Source organism: Citrus sinensis, chromosome 4, assembly GCF_022201045.2.
Source record: "Citrus sinensis cultivar Valencia sweet orange chromosome 4, DVS_A1.0, whole genome shotgun sequence".
Classification (NCBI taxonomy): domain Eukaryota; kingdom Viridiplantae; phylum Streptophyta; class Magnoliopsida; order Sapindales; family Rutaceae; genus Citrus; species Citrus sinensis.
The window spans coordinates 19,218,660-19,237,163 of record NC_068559.1 but is presented as its reverse complement, the minus strand read 5'-3'; the positions used below and the strand labels follow the sequence as shown (position 1 = coordinate 19,237,163).

The window sequence follows — 18,504 nt, the reverse complement described above, 5'->3', positions numbered from 1 at the left end:
TTTAATTTATAAGAAATATGAATAAAGGTGTATTTAAAAATAAAGATAATATTGTAAAATAATGATACCAAAGAAATTATTGAGTACTATGAAAATATTAAAAAAATAAGTGATATATATTGATTTCATTAGAGGAATAATTGGGAATCTGCCACCTGATTATGATAATCATAGTTGTGTCGTACCATATTAAATGGAGTTGAATTTAATTGCGACGAAAACAACTGTGTTTTATTCTAAAGAAACTTGAGTCTAGTTGTGTTTATTATGCTACAACAACTATCCCAACAACCTTCTAGTGATATCCTCTCCATCATGTGGTAATAACATTTAATTTAATCAAGTTTTTTTGTGCACTAATAACATCCACAAAAGCCATTTAAGTCTAAAGATAGAAACGTCATAAAAGTGACACATATTAGAATGGGGTATACAAAATTAATTTCCAAACGCACCGAAATATCATTCTTTCATTCATTTTTTTTTTTTATGTTTGTTATTTCACATCATGATAGTTTTATTTGCAAATGAAAACATTTTCTAAAATTTGTTTCCATTCTTCATCCGACTAGGCTGTCTCTTGATGATAATAAGAGAGCATTAACTGGGGTCAATTTCTAGATTTTGCAGTCAACGTTTGCAAATAAAAGTTGCTCACAGCAATTTTGGAAATTCTGAGTTTGGACTTTGGAATGATATTATATCTTTTTCAATTAGACAAAATTAATGCACAGAGAGAGAGAGAGAGACCAATAGAAATGTGCGTCGTATTAAACTAGCGTTTTTGATTGTCAACTGTTTGTCATAATTAGTCAATAATTTGGACTAAGATTAGATAACTACATTATCATCCCTTGCTAATTTCAGACTATTTGCTCTCTCTTATTTTGTCCATATTTTCTGATCATTTTCTTATCTTGTTGCGAATTCCTTTGATATTTGACTTGATATCTCAACACAAAATACGATGGCTTGTAAAATGCGTTTTTCTTTTGTAAATGAGGCATTAAAGTTGAAAAGTTTCTCAAGTACTGTTTTCGATATAATAGAGACTAAAGAGCATATTATTTCTGTTTAAATTTTATGTTTGGTAGTAATTTCAGTTACTATAAAAATACTCACCACATTATTTTTACCTGAGTAATTTTTTTATACAAAATTCAATGTTTCTAAATTAGTATGAATATTAACTGTTGTTTCGACAAAGGTTATATAAATTTTTGTTAAGGACCGATATGAAAAAAAAATTATATTATTATCATAATTAAGAAAAAAGACACTGATATCCTTAAAGTTTGGAAAAATAGTCATGAAAACTCGTAAATTTTTAATAAGGGATATCAATGAAATGCAAGTTATGCAACCCAAGAGGGGAGGTGAATTGGGATTTTAAATTTTATGCTAAACAATTCGCACAAACAATTTAATCTATTGTCTTAATCAAATACAAAAACAATAAATTCAATATAGCACAATGGTAAAAGAGTAAGGGAAGAGAAAACAAACACAAGGATTTTTACGTGGTTCGACAATCCCCGCCTACGTCCACGCCTCCAAGCTCACCCGGCTTGAGGATTTTACTATCCAAGCCTCCCAAGACTTCAAATGTTTACAATTGACTTTCAATGTGTCAATGGACTTTTACAATCAAGAGATCCCAATCTCTTCACCCCAAGTGTTTCTTACGCTTGTACACTCACAATTTTATGAGAAATAAAAATTACAACAGTGAAACTTTCTTTAAAAGTGGATAAACAAATTATAGCTCAATGATGATTTAATAAATGATGATTTGCGAAATGGAAGCTCAATATATGCTATATGATCTTGTTTATGCTTGCATTAGTCCTTAAAATGAAGTTGGAGTTGAGTTTTTATAGTTAAAGCCCGAAAACTAGATGTTATAGGCAAATTCCCGCAACCAAGCGGTTAGCCGCTTAATTTATCAGGTTACCCGCTTGTAACAGTGTTATTACCGTTATTTTTGAATTTTGCTACAGTAATATTGTTCATTAAAATTACACTTTGACCCAAAACTTTATATAATTATAATATGGACCAAAATATAATAAACTTTTCAAAGAGGTCCTTTTCAGAATTTAACTAATACCCATAAATTTTAAAGTTTTCAAAAATTTTCACTTTAGTCCATAAATTTGAAAATATGAAATTTTGCTCAGGCGGTTAGCCGCTTACTCCCTGTCCAATTTTGGTTTTCAAGTGTTTGATTTCGATGCTCAAACGTTCATAAATTATAGTATGACCCAGAAGGTTTCAATAGTTTTCAAATAAGTCTAATTCCGAAATTTAAAAATATTTATTAAAATCAAGGATTGCAAAACTTTTTCATTTTAATCCAAATTACTCAAATTCATAAAACACCTTATCTTATAAATATAAAACCTTTTAATTTAGGAAAAGTAATTATTTAAATAAATTCTTGAGCTTCTCAAATGCTAAATCATGCATCAATTAAATCATACCGACTATATAAGAATTTGTCGCAATAATTAGTCCGTTAAGCTCTAAACTTTATTCTTGATCACGCCGTTGTCCGTTAAGTGTCTTGAACTTGATTTCACGTGATTCACCTCATCATAAATATTATCCTTAAAAAATTAGTGAAAATGTAAAATACAATATTTATTAAATCACTTAAGACACGTTTGTTATCATCAAAATTACATTATGTATAGCCCTTTAGGCTAACAATCAAAACTCTATTTTGACCATAATATGCTTTGACTCTATTAATTAAAAAAAATTTGACTCCAATATTTTATAATAAATAGAGGTACGATATTAAAATAAATATAGTAATATAAATTCTAAAATAATCTCAATATTAAAAAAGTATTTTAATATTTTACAATACATATATTTTATATTTTAATGTAAATTTTATAATAAATAGAAACATAATGTTAATATATATAAAAATATTTTAAATAAAAGTTTAAGGTAATTTCAATATTACTTGATACATGAGATATATTTAATTAATTGTAAAATCTATTTAATCTAAAGATTTATTTAAGTTATTTATAGAAAATACAAATATTATTATTAGTATTAAATATAATAATTAACACTTTCAAAATTACTTTATATATTAGTCTACTAGACAAATTAAATTATTTACATTTTTATTTACTAAAAAGTTTTAGAATTAATTTTTCAGTTACTATATTCAAATGGTATTATAGTAAAAAAGAGTTCTTCGTATCCCTTAATGAAAACTCGTAGTTTGCATGACTATTTTCCCAAACTTTAAGGATGTAGTTGCCCTTTTGCTTAAAGAATATTTAAAAAATTACAAATTCTGAACTAAATTTTACAAGAACTTATATAAGAGTCAAATTGATAATCAACTAATTCAATCGTCATTATTATTATTTTTGTGATTTGGGTCTCTCAACCATGTTCGACAAAGTTTTAACTTAATTATTTTACCCTCGCAGGGTAAAAATATTGATATACCCACAAAATATCTTAACTTCAGCAATTTAATGTTATTCAAAATTAAATATTTTTAAATAATTTATGAGTACTATTTTATTAATACAAAATACATTGTATAAAACCATTTTGGGAGCTCACCTGTGCGGAGTAAGCAGTTGAAATAAAAAGCCACACGATGACGCCCAAAACAAGTGGTGGAGATCGTAGCATAATTGCGGAAGCCAGAACCTGAAAATGCAGATCAATGAATCAAATAAATAAAGCCTATACATCTTTAATTAGAAGATAAATACAGAGATCAATGACGATAATTAAAGAGAACTTTTTCCTAGCTTGCAACATTTTCACATGCTGAGTTTGAGTTAATTAAGAAATGAAACCTCAACGGATTATTAATTGAGTGATTCTAATAGTTTATTTGGCTGGAGACTCAAATTCGAATTTTGAAAAGGTAGAGTATCAAAAACTAATTTGTACTCTGTCTATCCCTCTACTTTTTTAAATTAAAAAAAATTAAAAAGTGAAAAATCAAGACAATTAATTAGAAAATAGTATTTTTATCTTATAAATTAAACAGAAATTATTTATAGGGAGCTTTATTTGTTGGCAGTTGCTTACCATCAATGCAGATATCCAAGTAATTGCAATCCCAGTTTCCATTGAAAATTCACCCGAAGCAAGGGGCATATAAGTCTTGTTGACCTTTGACAAAACAATATTAAGTTGATTTATTAGAAACAACTGCAAAGTATGTATGTATGTATATGTGTATGTATGTGTGTGCGTAAAATAAAGCTAGTTTTTAACTCTTTTAAATTATACGGCTTAAGTGTGTGTCCGCATTAATAAAATAAAAATAAAAATATCCGCACCTGAGAATGATTACACACACATATAATCTTTTTAAAATGAGAATACTTCTACCTAAAAATAATTATATATATAGTAAAAAGGACATCTACATATTCAAAGTTTGGGGAAATGTTATGTAGACCTCCAAGTTTTCAATACAAAGACATCAAGACCCCCTTTGACCATAATAAAAAATTTGAAGTCAATTTTTTTTAATTACTATATACAAGAGATATTAATTTATGGTAAAAAATAAATATTTGTATTCTTTATTTAAAATTTGGAGTCTTCATAACTATTTTTCTAAATCTTAAGGATGTAGCTATTTTTTTCCTTTTTTTTATACGCACACATATTCACATACGAGCATGAAATTAATTAACATATTATGTGACGGACGTGCAGCAGATTTTTGCAATCTGGATTTCATATATCAAAACTCCATGCAATTAATATTAATTCTCTAATTTGTTCATTATATTACATATTGTGTCAGCATCAAAGTAAGAGTAATACACGTACCTTGTCTATTTCAACATCAGCCACCTGGTTTACCGCCGCCCCGTAAATGTGCATCAGTAGTAAAAGCACCAAAGGCTGAAATTTCAAGAAGAATTAATTTATTATTTCAAAGTTTTCACTCGTCAAATAACATCAATTATAAAATTTTATATATATATATATATATTTGTAATTCTCTCACTCTAGCACTTTATATTTACGTACCTTCAATAATCCTATGAAGAAGGTGGGAGTCAAGTCAGCAAGTTTTTCTACCGGAAGAAGAGAATTCGACGTTGTCGCTATAAGCTGATTAAAGGAAAACCGAAAAAAAAAAGGGTCATATATGTCATTATCAATTGTCATATGTTTGAGTTGGTGATAAGTTGGCCATTTCTCTTTTTTTTTAATAAGTTGACCATGTCTCTCCTCTTCAAAATGAAGGTTCGAGTGTTAAGAGTTCATTTTTCAGTGTTAATGAGTTGAGTTCGGTAATTTTTTTTTTTTTTTGGAAAGAAAACAAGAAGGCTGAAGTTTAAACTGCCGACATCACATGATTAAGGAGAGATTTGGTTACCATTAGATTAATTTTTTTTAAAAAAAAAAAAGGAACAGATGATGGAGTAGACTGAACTCACAAGGCCAAAACAAGCATATGGATAGATAAAACGGTAGAGTGCATTTAAGTTCTTGAGAAGAACATTCTTTGAATTCTCATCTCCATCCTCAGATTTTGATGCATAACCATCTTGCAACGTGACGGCGGGAAAATGGTCATTATTGCTGAACGGCTTGTAGACGACGTCGTTTCTCTCAGTAATTTTATTGGTAGGATAAAATGAATTTTCCGAGCATTTGACAGCGTACTTCTTGCCTTGACCACTGTTCAGAACGCCATGAATATGCGTCGCCGGCGGCTGGTGCGTTTTAACGCAACCTGAAATGGCCACGGTTAATTACAGAAAAATTATAATGTTAAAAGGGTATTCAAAATGTGACCTTTCACCAACTAAAATTAACCAGCTAGTTTTAATTGGTAGAAACAAGCAAAGTATAGTACGCGTGCAATACTATTACCTAGCAGTATTACTGTAATATGCATGGATTTTCTCTTTTTTTTTTCCTCTCTTCTTGCGTTCCTAAGGCAGCGGAAAAAAATAGGCTTGAATGTAAATAAAGTGAAAAATAAATACAAAACTCAATCTTAATCACTCATTATACAAGGAAAGACAATAGTAAATGAGAGAATAAAAGATACGGAGAGGATATCCTTGTCCTTTGAATGCAAAGTATTGAGCAGAACTTTGGTGATGAAATTTTTATAATATTGTGATTAGTGATTAATTCAGCATAACTCTACACCGGATACGAGAGACTAAGAATGGAACAGGATATTGACGGGGAAACGGGAGACTTACGGGAATGTTGTACATAAGGATGGTATTTTGGAGAGAAGCTTGAAATGGCAAGCATTTGAAGCATGATTTTCTTTCTCCCAGTAAGCGATAACTCTATTGTGCGATGGGATTGACAAGAGTTTGGAGCCCAAAAGAGTCAATAAATAGATGTACGGTGCATGAACACCCGTGGCAAGCCGCAAGAATTTCTTAATCAAAAAGTCCACCGAAAAAATCCCATTGATTTAGACACACTAAAAAAATTATAAAACGGAAGACAAAACCTTAAGCATGAGAATCACGATTTTTCCTTTTTTTTATTTTTTATTTTGAAAAACGATGCCGAAAATTGTTGAAAAATCAATTGGAAAAAGAAACACGATTAGAATTACCAACTCCAGTCGACCATTCTTCTTTATCTGAAAACTTTTCCCTCCAAATGGCTCGAATTCAGCGGCTCGTGCTTACCATTCTTCTTTATCATCATCACTGTTATTGTTTTAATAATTTTACTCATTTAAAGATTTACCAACTCCAGCAATAATATATACTTTGAATTTGAGATACGGTGCAAAACAATTTTTTATATCTTCTTGGCAGTGGAATAAGTCAGGAGCATTTTTTATTAGGTAATTGATGAGGCATAATATTAAGTTAAATGTAATTGATGATGCATAATTGTGAAATGTGAACTGAATACTCAGTCCCGACATGTTATATGTTGATTCTGTGTTAGCACGACATGTCGTCTGATAAGAGTTTGGAACGAAACCGACATGAGCCAAAATGTCGTTCTGTGTTATAAGTAGCTCACATGTCTGGCACGTGAGCTGAAGGAAATACTTAGTCTCCCAAAACGACTAAGTAAGAAGCCGTTTCAAGCCTGCTTATTAGAGACACGCTGCAAGCACGTGGCTGAGTTGGATAATTCTGTTACATTAGCGAGAAAAGCCGCTGAGGAAGTGAGATCCAGAATCAGTTGATAAAAGGGCTGGAGTTCTGGGTTTTGCATCAGACTGAAAGCGAGAGAGGACATTGATAAGGGAATGTGAGTGAGAGAGTTCTGAATAGGCTTGTAATCTCCATTTGTGTTAATGCTCTCTGTAACTCTTGAAAGCAATAAAGTGAAATCACGGTGTTTGTTTCCAGTGGATGTAGGTATCATTAATTTGGTGTTGAACCACTTTAATTCGTGTGTGTTTTGTTCTTGATCTGTTTCTTATTCTTGATCCTTAGTGTATTGATTGAATCTTGGTAGGTTCTTGGGTCAAGTTCAGTGAGTTAAGTGTTCTTTAGGTGGGTTTAGTCTCGATAGTTTTGGTCTAAAATACAACAAATTGGTATCAGAGCTATTGCTCTCTGGCTTTAGATTCAAGAAATGGGTACCAAGATCGATCTGGAAAAGTTTACTGGGTAGAATGATTTCAATATGTGGAAGATCAAGATTGAGGCTTTGCTGATCACTCAAGGTTTGGGAGATGCCATTGAACCAGCCTCTAAGAAAGAGGGAATGAAGGGCTCTTCTTTTACAACTCCTGATCAAGCTGCTGAGATTGATAAGAAGGCTAGGAGTACTATCATTCTCAGTCTAGGGGACTCTGTGATAAGGGAGGTTGCGAAAGAAAGAACTGTTGCAGGGCTATGGACAAAATTAGAGAATTTGTATATGACAAAATCTCTTGCAAATAGGTTGTACATCAAAAAGAAAATGTTCTCATTAAGGATGGTTGAAGGGTCATCACTTGATTAGCATATTGATGAGTTCAACAAGGTTTGTGATGCTCTGGAGACTATTGATGAAGGTTTGAGTGATGAGAGTAATGCACTCCTGTTAATCAGCTCATTACCTAAATTATATGAGCATTTTGTTGATGCTCTACTATGTGGAAGACAGACACTTTCTTTGGAAGAGGTTAAATTAGCTCTTGGCACAAAGAAATTGAAAGACAAACAAGAGAAGGCTGACAGTGAATCTGGTGAGGGTTTAATGGCCAGAGGTAGACCTGAGAAGAGGGAAGGCAAAGGAAAGAAATAAGGAAGATCTAAGTCAAAACAGAAGCAGCTTAAATGCTTCCATTGTCACAAGGAAGGACATTTCAAGAGTGATTGCCCTGAGAGGAAGTCCAAGATCAAATATTCAAAGGATAAAGTAGGGAATGCAGCAATAGCCACAGATGAATCCAATTATGAAACAGCTGAAGTACTCATAGCTTCCAAAGAAAAGATTCAAGGTGAGTGCGTTCTTGACTCAGGATGCACCTTTCATATGTGTCTAAATAAAAACTATTTTACATCATATCAGTCATGTGATGGTGGTATGGTATTAATGGGGAATAATTCCATATGTAAAGTAGTTGGTATAAGAACTGTTAGCCTGAAAATATTTGATGGTGTGGTGAGGGAAATCACACAAGTCAGAAATGTCCCTGACCTTAAAAGAAATTTAATTTCTGTGGGGATGTTAGATCAGATGAGATGTATTGTGAAGGCTGAGAAAGGTGTGTTGAGAGTGATAAAGGGCTCAATGGTCATAATAAAGGGTAACAAAAACAATGGCCTGTATGTTATGAATGGACAAACAGTCATTGGGGAGGCAAGTATAACTGAGAGTAGTGAGGATAAATCTAAGCTCTGGCACTTGAGGTTAGGACATATAAGTGAGAAGGGGTTGAAGGAACTGGAAAAGAAAGAGGTGTTTGGGAAAGATCAGCTAAACTCTTTGGGATTCTGTAAAGACTGTATACTATACTAAGGAAGGCTTCCAAGATAAAGTTTGAATCTACAGTTCACACTACCAAAGAAAAGCTAGGTTATATACACTCTGACCTGTGGGGACTTGCACAGGTAACCTCTCTAGGTGGTTGCAAATTTTTTCTGACCTTTATAGATGATTTTTCTAGAATGGTGTGGGTTTATGCTCTAAAATCTAAAGATGAAGTCCTTGAAAGGTTCAAAAGATGGAAAGTTTTGGTTGAAAACCAAACTAATTTGAAGGTGAAAGTATTAAGAACAGATAATGGACTGGAATATTGTAACAAGTTGTTTGAGGATTACTGTGAAAAGAATGGTGTTTTGAGGCATAAAACAGTACCATACACTCCTCAACAAAATGGTTTTGCTGAAAGAATGAACAGAACATTAATAGAGAAAGTGAGATGTCTGCTGATCCACTCAAAGTTACCAAAAGCTCTTTGGGCAGAGGCCTTAAACACAGCCTGCTATTTGGTGAATAGAAGTCCATCAACAACTATAGGATGTAAGACGCCAATGGAACTGTGGTTAGAAAGGGTAGCTGATTACTCTAAGTTCAGGATTTTTGGCTGTGAAGCATATGCACATGTGAAGCAGGGGAAGTTGGAAGCAAGAGCTTTGAAGTGCAGATTTCTGGGCTATCTTGAGGGGGTCAAAGGCTACAAGTTATGGTGTACTGATTTCAAACCACCAAAGTGCATAATTAGCAGGGATGTAACCTTCAGTGAAGCAGAAATGTTGAACAAAAGAAAGAGTTCCGAGATTAAAGAAAAGAAGCCAGAAGCTGAAGATGAGATAATTCAGTTTGAGGTGGAGCCTGTTGAAGGTGAGAAGACTGAAACATTCACAACAAAAGAATCAGGAGAGGTTGATGATGGATCTGAAGTTGAAGAAGAGTCAGAATCAATTGGGAGTGGTAGTAGCACTTACCAACTAGCAAGGGACAGAAAAATGAGAACAATAAGACCACCAAAGAGGTATGCAGTGGCACATTTAATTGCTTATGCTTTATCAACTGCTCATGAGATCAATGATGATGAACCAAAGACTTGTCAAGAAGCAATCACAAGCAAGAATAGGCTGGAATGGAAAAGAGCAATGGATGAGGAAATTGAATCCCTCATGAAGAATGAAACATGGAAGTTAATTAAGAAGCCAGAAAAGAAGAAGATTGTAAGCTGCAAATGGATATATAAAATCAAGGAAGGCATACCTGGAGCAGAACCTAGGAGGTTTAAGGCTAGGTTAGTGGCAAGAGGCTTCACACAAAGGGAGGGTATTGACTTCACTGAAGTATTCTCCCCAGTGGTGAGGCATGCATCCATAAGAGTCATCCTTACACTTGTGGCTGTGCAAGACATGCATCTTGAACAGATGGATGTTAAAACAGCCTTTCTACATGGAGAATTACAAGTGGGGATTGTAATAGAGCGGCCTGAAGGGTATGAAGTACCTGGCAAAACGGATCATGTTTGTCTGCTTAAGAAGTCTTTTATGGCTTAAAACAGTCACTTAGGCAATGGTACCTAAGGTTTGACAGTTTCATGGTGAAGCATGCCTACAACAAATGCAGTTATGATTGCTGTGTGTACTACAGGGAGATAAGTGAAACTAGGAGGATCTACTTACTGCTGTATGTTGATGATATGTTGATTGCCTGTCATGAAAAAACAGAGATTGATAAGTTAAAAGGGTTATTGAGCAGTGAATTTGAAATGAAGGACATTGGACCTGCAAAGAAGATTCTTGGGGTAGAAATCATCAGAAACAGGAAGGTTGGAACAATGTTTCTCACTCAAAAGGATTACATTGAGAAAGTGCTGATTAGGTTTGGTATGAATGAAACCAAACCTGTCCAAACACCATTGGCAAGTCATTTCAAGCTATTAGCAGCTATGTGTCCCCAAACAGCTGTAGAACAGCAAGAAATGTTAAAAGTCCCTTACTCCAATGCTGTAGGGAACCTTATGCACGCAATGATGCTAACCAGACCAGACATTTCACATGCCCTAAGTGTGGTGAGTAGGTTTATGTCAAACCCAGGGATTGACCACTGGAGGGCAGTAAAATGGATAATGAGGTACCTTAGGGGCACTGCAGAGTATGGTTTGTTATATGTTGGATCTGGAGATGAAGGAAATATCCAGGTAGGCTATGTAGACTCAGACTTTGTTAGGGATCTCGATAAGAGAAGATCACTGACAGGATATTCGTTTACTTTGGGGGGATGTACAGTCAACTGGAAAGCTACATTACAGAATGTAGTGGCTTTGTCTACTACAGAAGCTGAATATACAGCAGCTGCAGAAGCTCTCAAGGAAGCCATTTGGCTGAAAGGAATGGCTACTGAACTTGGAGATGAACAAGACTCAGTTGAGGTTTATTGTGATAGTCAGAGTGCAATTCACCTCAGCAAAAGCCAGACACATCATGAGAAGACTAAACATATTGATGTGAAACTCCATTTTGTGAGGCTTGAAGTTTCCAGAGGTGCTGTAAAACTTCTAAAGATAAATGCAGAGGAGAATCCAGCTGACATACTAACCAAGTCAGTACCCTATGCTAAGTTCAATCTATGCATGAACTTAGCAGGGATTTGCAGGAACTAACGTTGCAAATTGTGAGGAAGAAAGCACTGTGGAGTAACTTGAAGTATTGAGTTCAAGGTGGAGATTGTGAAATGTAAACTGAATACTCAGTCCTGACATGTTATATGTCGATTCTGTGTTAGCACGACATGTCATCTAATAATAATTTGGAACGAAACTGACATGAGCCAAAATGTCATTCTATGTTATAAGTAGCTCATATGTCAAGCCTGCTTATTAGAGACACGCTGCAAGCACGTGGCTGAGTTGGATAATTCTGTTACATTAGCGGGAAAAGCCGCTGAGGAAGTGAGATCCAGAATCAGTTGATAAAAGGGCTGGAGTCCTGGGTTTTGCATCAGACTGAAAGTGAGAGAGGACATTGATAAGGGAATGTGAGAGAGAGAGTTCTGAATAGGCTTGTAATCTCCATTTGTGTTAATGCTCTCTGTAACTCTTGAAAGCAATAAAGTGAAATCACGGTGTTTGTTTCCAGTGGATGTAGGCATCATTAATTTGGTGCTGAACCACTTTAATTCGTGTGTGTTTTGTTCTTGATCTGTTTCTTATTCTTGATCCTTAGTATATTGATTAAATCTTGGTAGGCTCTTGGGTCAAGTTCAGTGAGTTAAGTGTTCTTGGGGTGGGTTTAGTCTCGATAGTTTGGGTCTAAAACACAACAATAATATTATGCGATAACTTTATTGTGCAATGGGATTAACAAGAGTTTGGAGCCCAAAAGAGTCAATAAATAGATGTCCGGTGCATGAACACTCATGGCAAGCCGCAAGAATTTCTTCATCAAAAAGCCCACCGAAAAAATCCCATTGATTTAGACGGGTCCGCCTGTAATAAAGCGCTGCATAAGATACAGCGGAAGTTTAATTTTTTATTCTAAATTTATTAGCCGTTAGATTATTTTATAAGCAATCCAACGGTTTCGTAATTTTAGACATAAAATGGGTCACCGAAACAGATGGTGGAACACTGGAACCGGCAAATATCCTGGTAATTATCACTTTGCTCCCTCATCTTTTAACTAAATATTAAAGACTTCATTTAATTTAGACGACTATCAAAGACCCCCTAACATAATAATATATTTTAAAACATGTAATGTTATAAATAACGTGAATAATATTTATATTAGTGTAAACTATATTAATTATAAATCAATGCAATCATTTTTAATAATGAAATTGATCATAAACAACTTATATCATTGTTTATTATGACATTATAAATCTACAAATGTTTTGCAATATAAAAATTAGTGAGACCTCTTTAATTTTTTTTCTTTTGCAAATTTTTGCCTCTTTGGTGAACTCTATATTATTGATAGTACCAAGTATTGTCATTACTCAAAATATTTTTGTTTTCAATATTATTTGTACTAGTGACTAATATAAATAGTACAATTTAGTTCTGGATATGGGTAACTATAAGATGAAAAATCTTATTAAAAATATTTCACACAAATTTCTAAGAAATTCATTAAATTACTTTGTATGGTCTCATTTACTCACTAATTTGAAGTCACAAAAAATTCTATGAATTGTTATAGGAGCTTATACATGATTACATGTAATGTTAATATTTAATGATATTGTTTTATTACTAGTATTATGATTAATGATACTATAACTCTTAATATCCATTACCAACATTGTTAATAAGTATCTTTGTTAGCCTTACTATTATTATTGGTAAATTGAACACATATATGATAATTTTATCAATATCACTTTTCTTTTAATCAATATTACATTTAGAAATTCATTAAATTACTTTGTATGGTCTCATTTACTCACTTTTCTTTCTTCAATTATCAATATCAATAATTGAACACATATATGATATGGGTATGTTCTAAATATAACAACATTTTATCGTAATAAACTTTTTAATAATTTATTGAGAAATGTTGCTAATTATCATTGTAAATTATTGTCGACATTATATTATAAAAGCTAAATAATTAATAATGTAACTATAATATTACATTGTTATTTAAAATAAAGTATGTATCTCTTTGTATATTTATGGGAGTAGGTTTTTGAGTTAATATTCGGTGGATCGTTGGACTTTACCATAAAGTGCATGTATACAGATTATCAAATACCATTAAATTATAGTTTATAATGTACATATAAATTGTAAATTTAAAAATATTATATAATATATTACTCTAAATAGTATTCAATTAATTTTTTTTTATTTTGATATAACACTAAAAGAATTTTGCTTCATTTAGGCAGGAAAACTACTGCCTAAATGAAAACATATTTACCCATTTTCGCAATTTTTAATTCTAATAATTTTTGTATATTATTTAAAATTTCATATTTTATATTATTATTCTTGATACTTTTTTTTCAAAATAACTTTATTTATTGTTCAGAAACCTAAAAAGAAAATATAATTTTTTTAAAAAAATTTCATCAAAAAACATATCCTTTAGGCCTAAGGTTTCGTTTGTCGCTTCATACATTAAGATCTATATTTTTTAATCATTATTAATTTTTTTTCACGATTAATATTCTTAATTTTTTTCTTGTCTTGTTAAAGTTTTGTAATTAACTTAAATTGTATAGCATTTTGAATTGTCATTTCATTTTTTTATAAGTCTTTTTTTTAATGTTTTATGCTTCCAATATAGAATGATTGGCAAGGGAAAATATTGCAAAGCATTTGATGCAGAAACTGCTATTGGCATCCTCTCAAGTGGTTGAATCCAAGTAAGGCTGGTGAGCAGCCCAAGCTTCAGCTGGCTGTCTCCAGATCAAAGGGGGAAATAGAAATAATAAAATTAGTTTTCTATAATCCCTTGGGATTATTTTATCTTTTTTTCTCTAATGGTGCATAGTTGAGTAGTGAACAAGAATTGGCATTGGTTGTAAATGAACTTTTTTTTTTTAATTTGTTCTCCAAAAGAAAGATGGTGTAGAGATAATTTATCTTAAAAATTATAGCATTGAAATTTTCTATTAGAGAATATTAATTTTAATATTTAATATATTTTCTTTTTCCTTGATTGCAATAATTTTCTAATGTGTTTATAAAATTATTGTTTAATTTGAGTTACTTTTATTGTGTTTAATGTACTTGGTAAAGATAAATTAATGGCAACTTAATAGAACTGGATTTAAGTCAATGTTACTTTGTCAATCTTAAGCTAAAGATTGATGAGAGATTAAAGAAATAATTTTTAAAACTAAATATAATGATGAAAATTATATGTTGCACAATTGTTTTTAAAAAAAATCTAAGCACAATTATGTAAAATAATAAAATGAGCATTAATATGTAAAAGATCAAAAGTTTAAAGTATACATACGATTAAATTCAAGAAATACCATGAAGTAACAAAGACTGTTGGGGGCCGGGGGGGAGGGGAGTGGACTTATACAAATTCATAGTGTTGAAAAAAATTGAGGGTTGCAACAATGATTTTTCAAAATTATATTGTAAGTTGATATTTATTAAAAAAAAGCGGGGTCAAACGTAATTTACCTTAATATTTTAATGTTTTACTATAATAAAATGCGACTCGTAACAACCACCTAAAATGTTGGCATACAGTAAAAACATTTGGAATATAAAACCAAAAAAATGGTGGAAGTAACTGTTAAAGAGCTGAACCCATAAATTGGAACGACTTACCGATGATTTGGTAAATTTCAATGGGAACTAGAGACATGAAAAATAAACTTGAAACACACACCTACATGTTGGAATTCAATAAAAAGTCTTGGTATATAAAACCAAAAAATAGTGGGAAAAAAGTGGGAGAGTTAACCTAAAAGTTGGAATTACGCAACGATAGTTTGATAAATTCCAATGGCAAATAGGGACTAAGAATTGAATTTGAAACTTTCACCCAAAATGTTGGAATTCATTAAAAAAAAACCTGGAATATATAACTAAAAGGTACTGGAAATAAAAGTTGAAGAACTTAACATAAAAGTTGGAATGACTTATTAAGAATTTGATAAATTCTAATGACAAGTTAGAATCTAAAAAATAAGCTTGAAACTTTTATTCAAAATATTGGAATTCATTAAAAAGAGTAGGAATATAGAACCAAAAAGTGGTGGGAACAAGAGTTGAAGAACATAACGCAAAATTGGAAACGACTCACCCACAATTTGATAAATTCCAACTATAAGTAGGGATCCAAAAAGTGAAATTGAAACGTACACCCAAAATTTTAAAATTCAATAAAAAGAGTAGAAATATAAAACAAAAAACTAGTAGGAAAAAGAGTTGATGAATTTAACCGAAAAGTACGAACAATTTACCAGGAATTTGATAAATTTCAACAGGAAGTAGGGATATAAGAAGTGAACTTGAAACATCCACCCAAAATATTGAAATTTAATAAAAAGAGCAGGAATAAATAACCAAAAAGTAGTGGGAATATGAATTGAAGAGCCTAACCCAAAACTTGGAATAACTTAGCAAGAAATCGATATATTTTAAAGAGAAGTAGGGATCTAAAAATGAACTTGAAATATCCATCCAAAATATTGAAATTCCATAAAAAGAGTAGAAACATAAAAGGAAAAACTGGTGGTAATAACAGTTGATAACTTTAACCTAAAAGTCGGAATAACCTAACAAAGAAATTGATAAATTTTAATAGGAAATGGGGATCTAAAAAGTGAACTTGAAACTCTCACCCAAAATATTAGAATTCAATAAAAGGAATAGGAATATAGAATCAAAAAGTAGTGGCAACAAGAGTTGATAAACTCAACCCAAAAATTGGAATAATTAACTAAGAATTTGATAAATTCCAATGCGAAGTAGGGCTCTAAAAGTAAACTAGAAATATCTACTGAAAATGTTGAAACTCTATAAAAATAGTTGGAATCTAGGACTTAAAAGTGGTGGGAAAATGAGTTGGAATAACTTACCAGAAATTAGATAAAGTCTAATGGAATGTAGGAATGTTGAAAGTAAACTTAAAATATCCACGTAAAAAGTTGGAATTTAATGAAAAAAGTGAAAATATAGAACCAAAAACTGGTGGAAAAATGAGTTGAAATAACTTACCAAAATTTAGATAAATCGTAACAAAAAAATAGGAATTTGAAAAGTAAACTTGAAACATGCACTATAAATATTGAAATGTAACAAAATAAGTGGGAATATAGTTATTTTGTGACTTGTTTATAATACTTGTATAGTTTCTTGTACTATTTATAAATTTAAAATTATTGTATTCTTTTGCTTCATTTAATTACAATTTTATCTTTTTTTCCCTATTTTTTTCATATTTTTTTCGCATTAAAAACAAATTAAAATGTAATATTTATTATGTTAACCGGTTAAAAACCGGTTGTACTGGTTGCGTGCATGCGCTGTATGAGATACAGCGCTGCACTGTAGGTTGACTCGATTTAGACAGACTAAAAAAATTATAAAACTGAAGACAAAACTGAAACATGACAACCACCATTTTTTATTTTTTATTTTTTTGAAAAAAAATGCCGGAAATTGTTGAAAAATCAATGGGAAAAAGCAACACGATTTGATTTACCAACTCCGGTCGACCATTGTTTTTTACCTAAAAATTTTTCCTTCCAAATGACTCGAATTCAGCGGCTCGCGCTTACCATTCTTCTTTATCATCATCACTGTTATTGTTTTAATAATTTTACTCATTTAAAGATTTACCAACTCCAGCAATAATATATACTTTGAATTTGAAGATACGTGCAAAAAAATTTTTTATATCTTCTTAGCAGTGGAATAAGTCAGGAGCATTTTTTATTATGTAATTGATGATGCATAATATTAATTGAAGTTATTTCCAATTAATATGATGTTTAGAGTTAGAGAAATAATAACCGTTTAATTAACTTTCTATTTGACGTTTGTAAGTAGAACCAGCCCATGATAAATTTCGTGTCTCTTTAATTATATACTTGCCCCTAAGACACCGATTACTCTAGTGATCATAGTGTAAAAATTTTTGAAGCAAACCTCGACAAAATGAGGGAAATTTCTTGAAGTAAAAGACAAAACAAATAGCCAGTTATGAGGAATATAATAAACCTTATCCTCCCATAATTAAAAACAAAGAAAACTGTCCAAACAAACATAAAAGCATACGACACAAGAAAAGCCAAATGTAACCAAAAATTAACTAAATCTATAGCTTGCTAGCTCAGCCATGACCGTCCTTGAAAGTTATGACATCACGAGAAAACTGACAATAGATGTCAGGAGTTTTGTGATAGATCATGAGTAAAAGGTCTTAAATTATAAAAGCATGACAAATTTGTGATAATTTTTTCGTCTATAAAAAATTTATTACGTACTTATGATAGACTTCTTATATATCAATAACTAATGGCCTATTGGTGATAAATATTTACTCTATCAAGTATTTTCATCATCATCCTCATCATCATCATCATCATCATTATTATTAGGGAAATTGTCATTGTATCACCTTTATTTTGCCTTATGTTTATCCAACCACTATAAAATTCTAACATGTTCTCTGCACCACCTTTCTTTTCACATTTGTATAAACTAGCCACTTTTGTACTAACACCGGTAAATAATTTTAATAAAATAATAATTTACCCTCAAATAAATTAAAAGACTATTTTATCTTATAAAAACTTTTAAAAATAAAAATTATAATCATAAAAAATCCCTAGATTTCATAAAAAATAAATCCCAAATAGAGGTGCTCAACTGATTTTTACTAAATTTAGATTTTACAAAATTTTAATAATTATTTTTATTAAAAATTATAATTTTGCAAAATTTTAATAAAAATAACTGAATTTATTTATTAAAAAATTATAATTTTGTAAAATTTTATTAAAATAACTGAATTTATTTCTTAAAATAATAAATCCTAAAATTTTAATAATTTAGGGAATTTTTATTAAATCCCAAAATTTCACAATTATTTTTATAATTATAATTTT

General features: G+C 31.2%; 1 protein-coding gene across 3 annotated transcripts in view; it reads right to left on the bottom strand.

The window, feature by feature from the left end:
* The window catches only part of LOC112498888 (coumarin 8-geranyltransferase 1b, chloroplastic-like), a 47,108-nt gene extending 40,734 nt beyond the window's left edge, over nt 1-6,374 (bottom strand). The window contains exons 1-6 of one of the 3 annotated variants that reach the window (XM_052440320.1): nt 6,234-6,374; nt 5,454-5,752; nt 5,041-5,124; nt 4,837-4,911; nt 4,081-4,164; nt 3,601-3,690 (exon numbers count right to left, since the gene is read on the bottom strand). In XM_052440320.1, the coding sequence (XP_052296280.1) occupies nt 3,601-3,690; nt 4,081-4,164; nt 4,837-4,911; nt 5,041-5,124; nt 5,454-5,752; nt 6,234-6,297 (696 nt within the window). In that variant the 5' untranslated portion in view covers nt 6,298-6,374. The remainder of the gene's footprint in view (nt 1-3,600; nt 3,691-4,080; nt 4,165-4,836; nt 4,912-5,040; nt 5,125-5,453; nt 5,753-6,233) is intronic. The other 2 variants (XM_052440321.1, XM_052440319.1) reach the window with 2 other exon arrangements.
* Between the last annotated feature and the right edge of the window lie 12,130 nt (nt 6,375-18,504).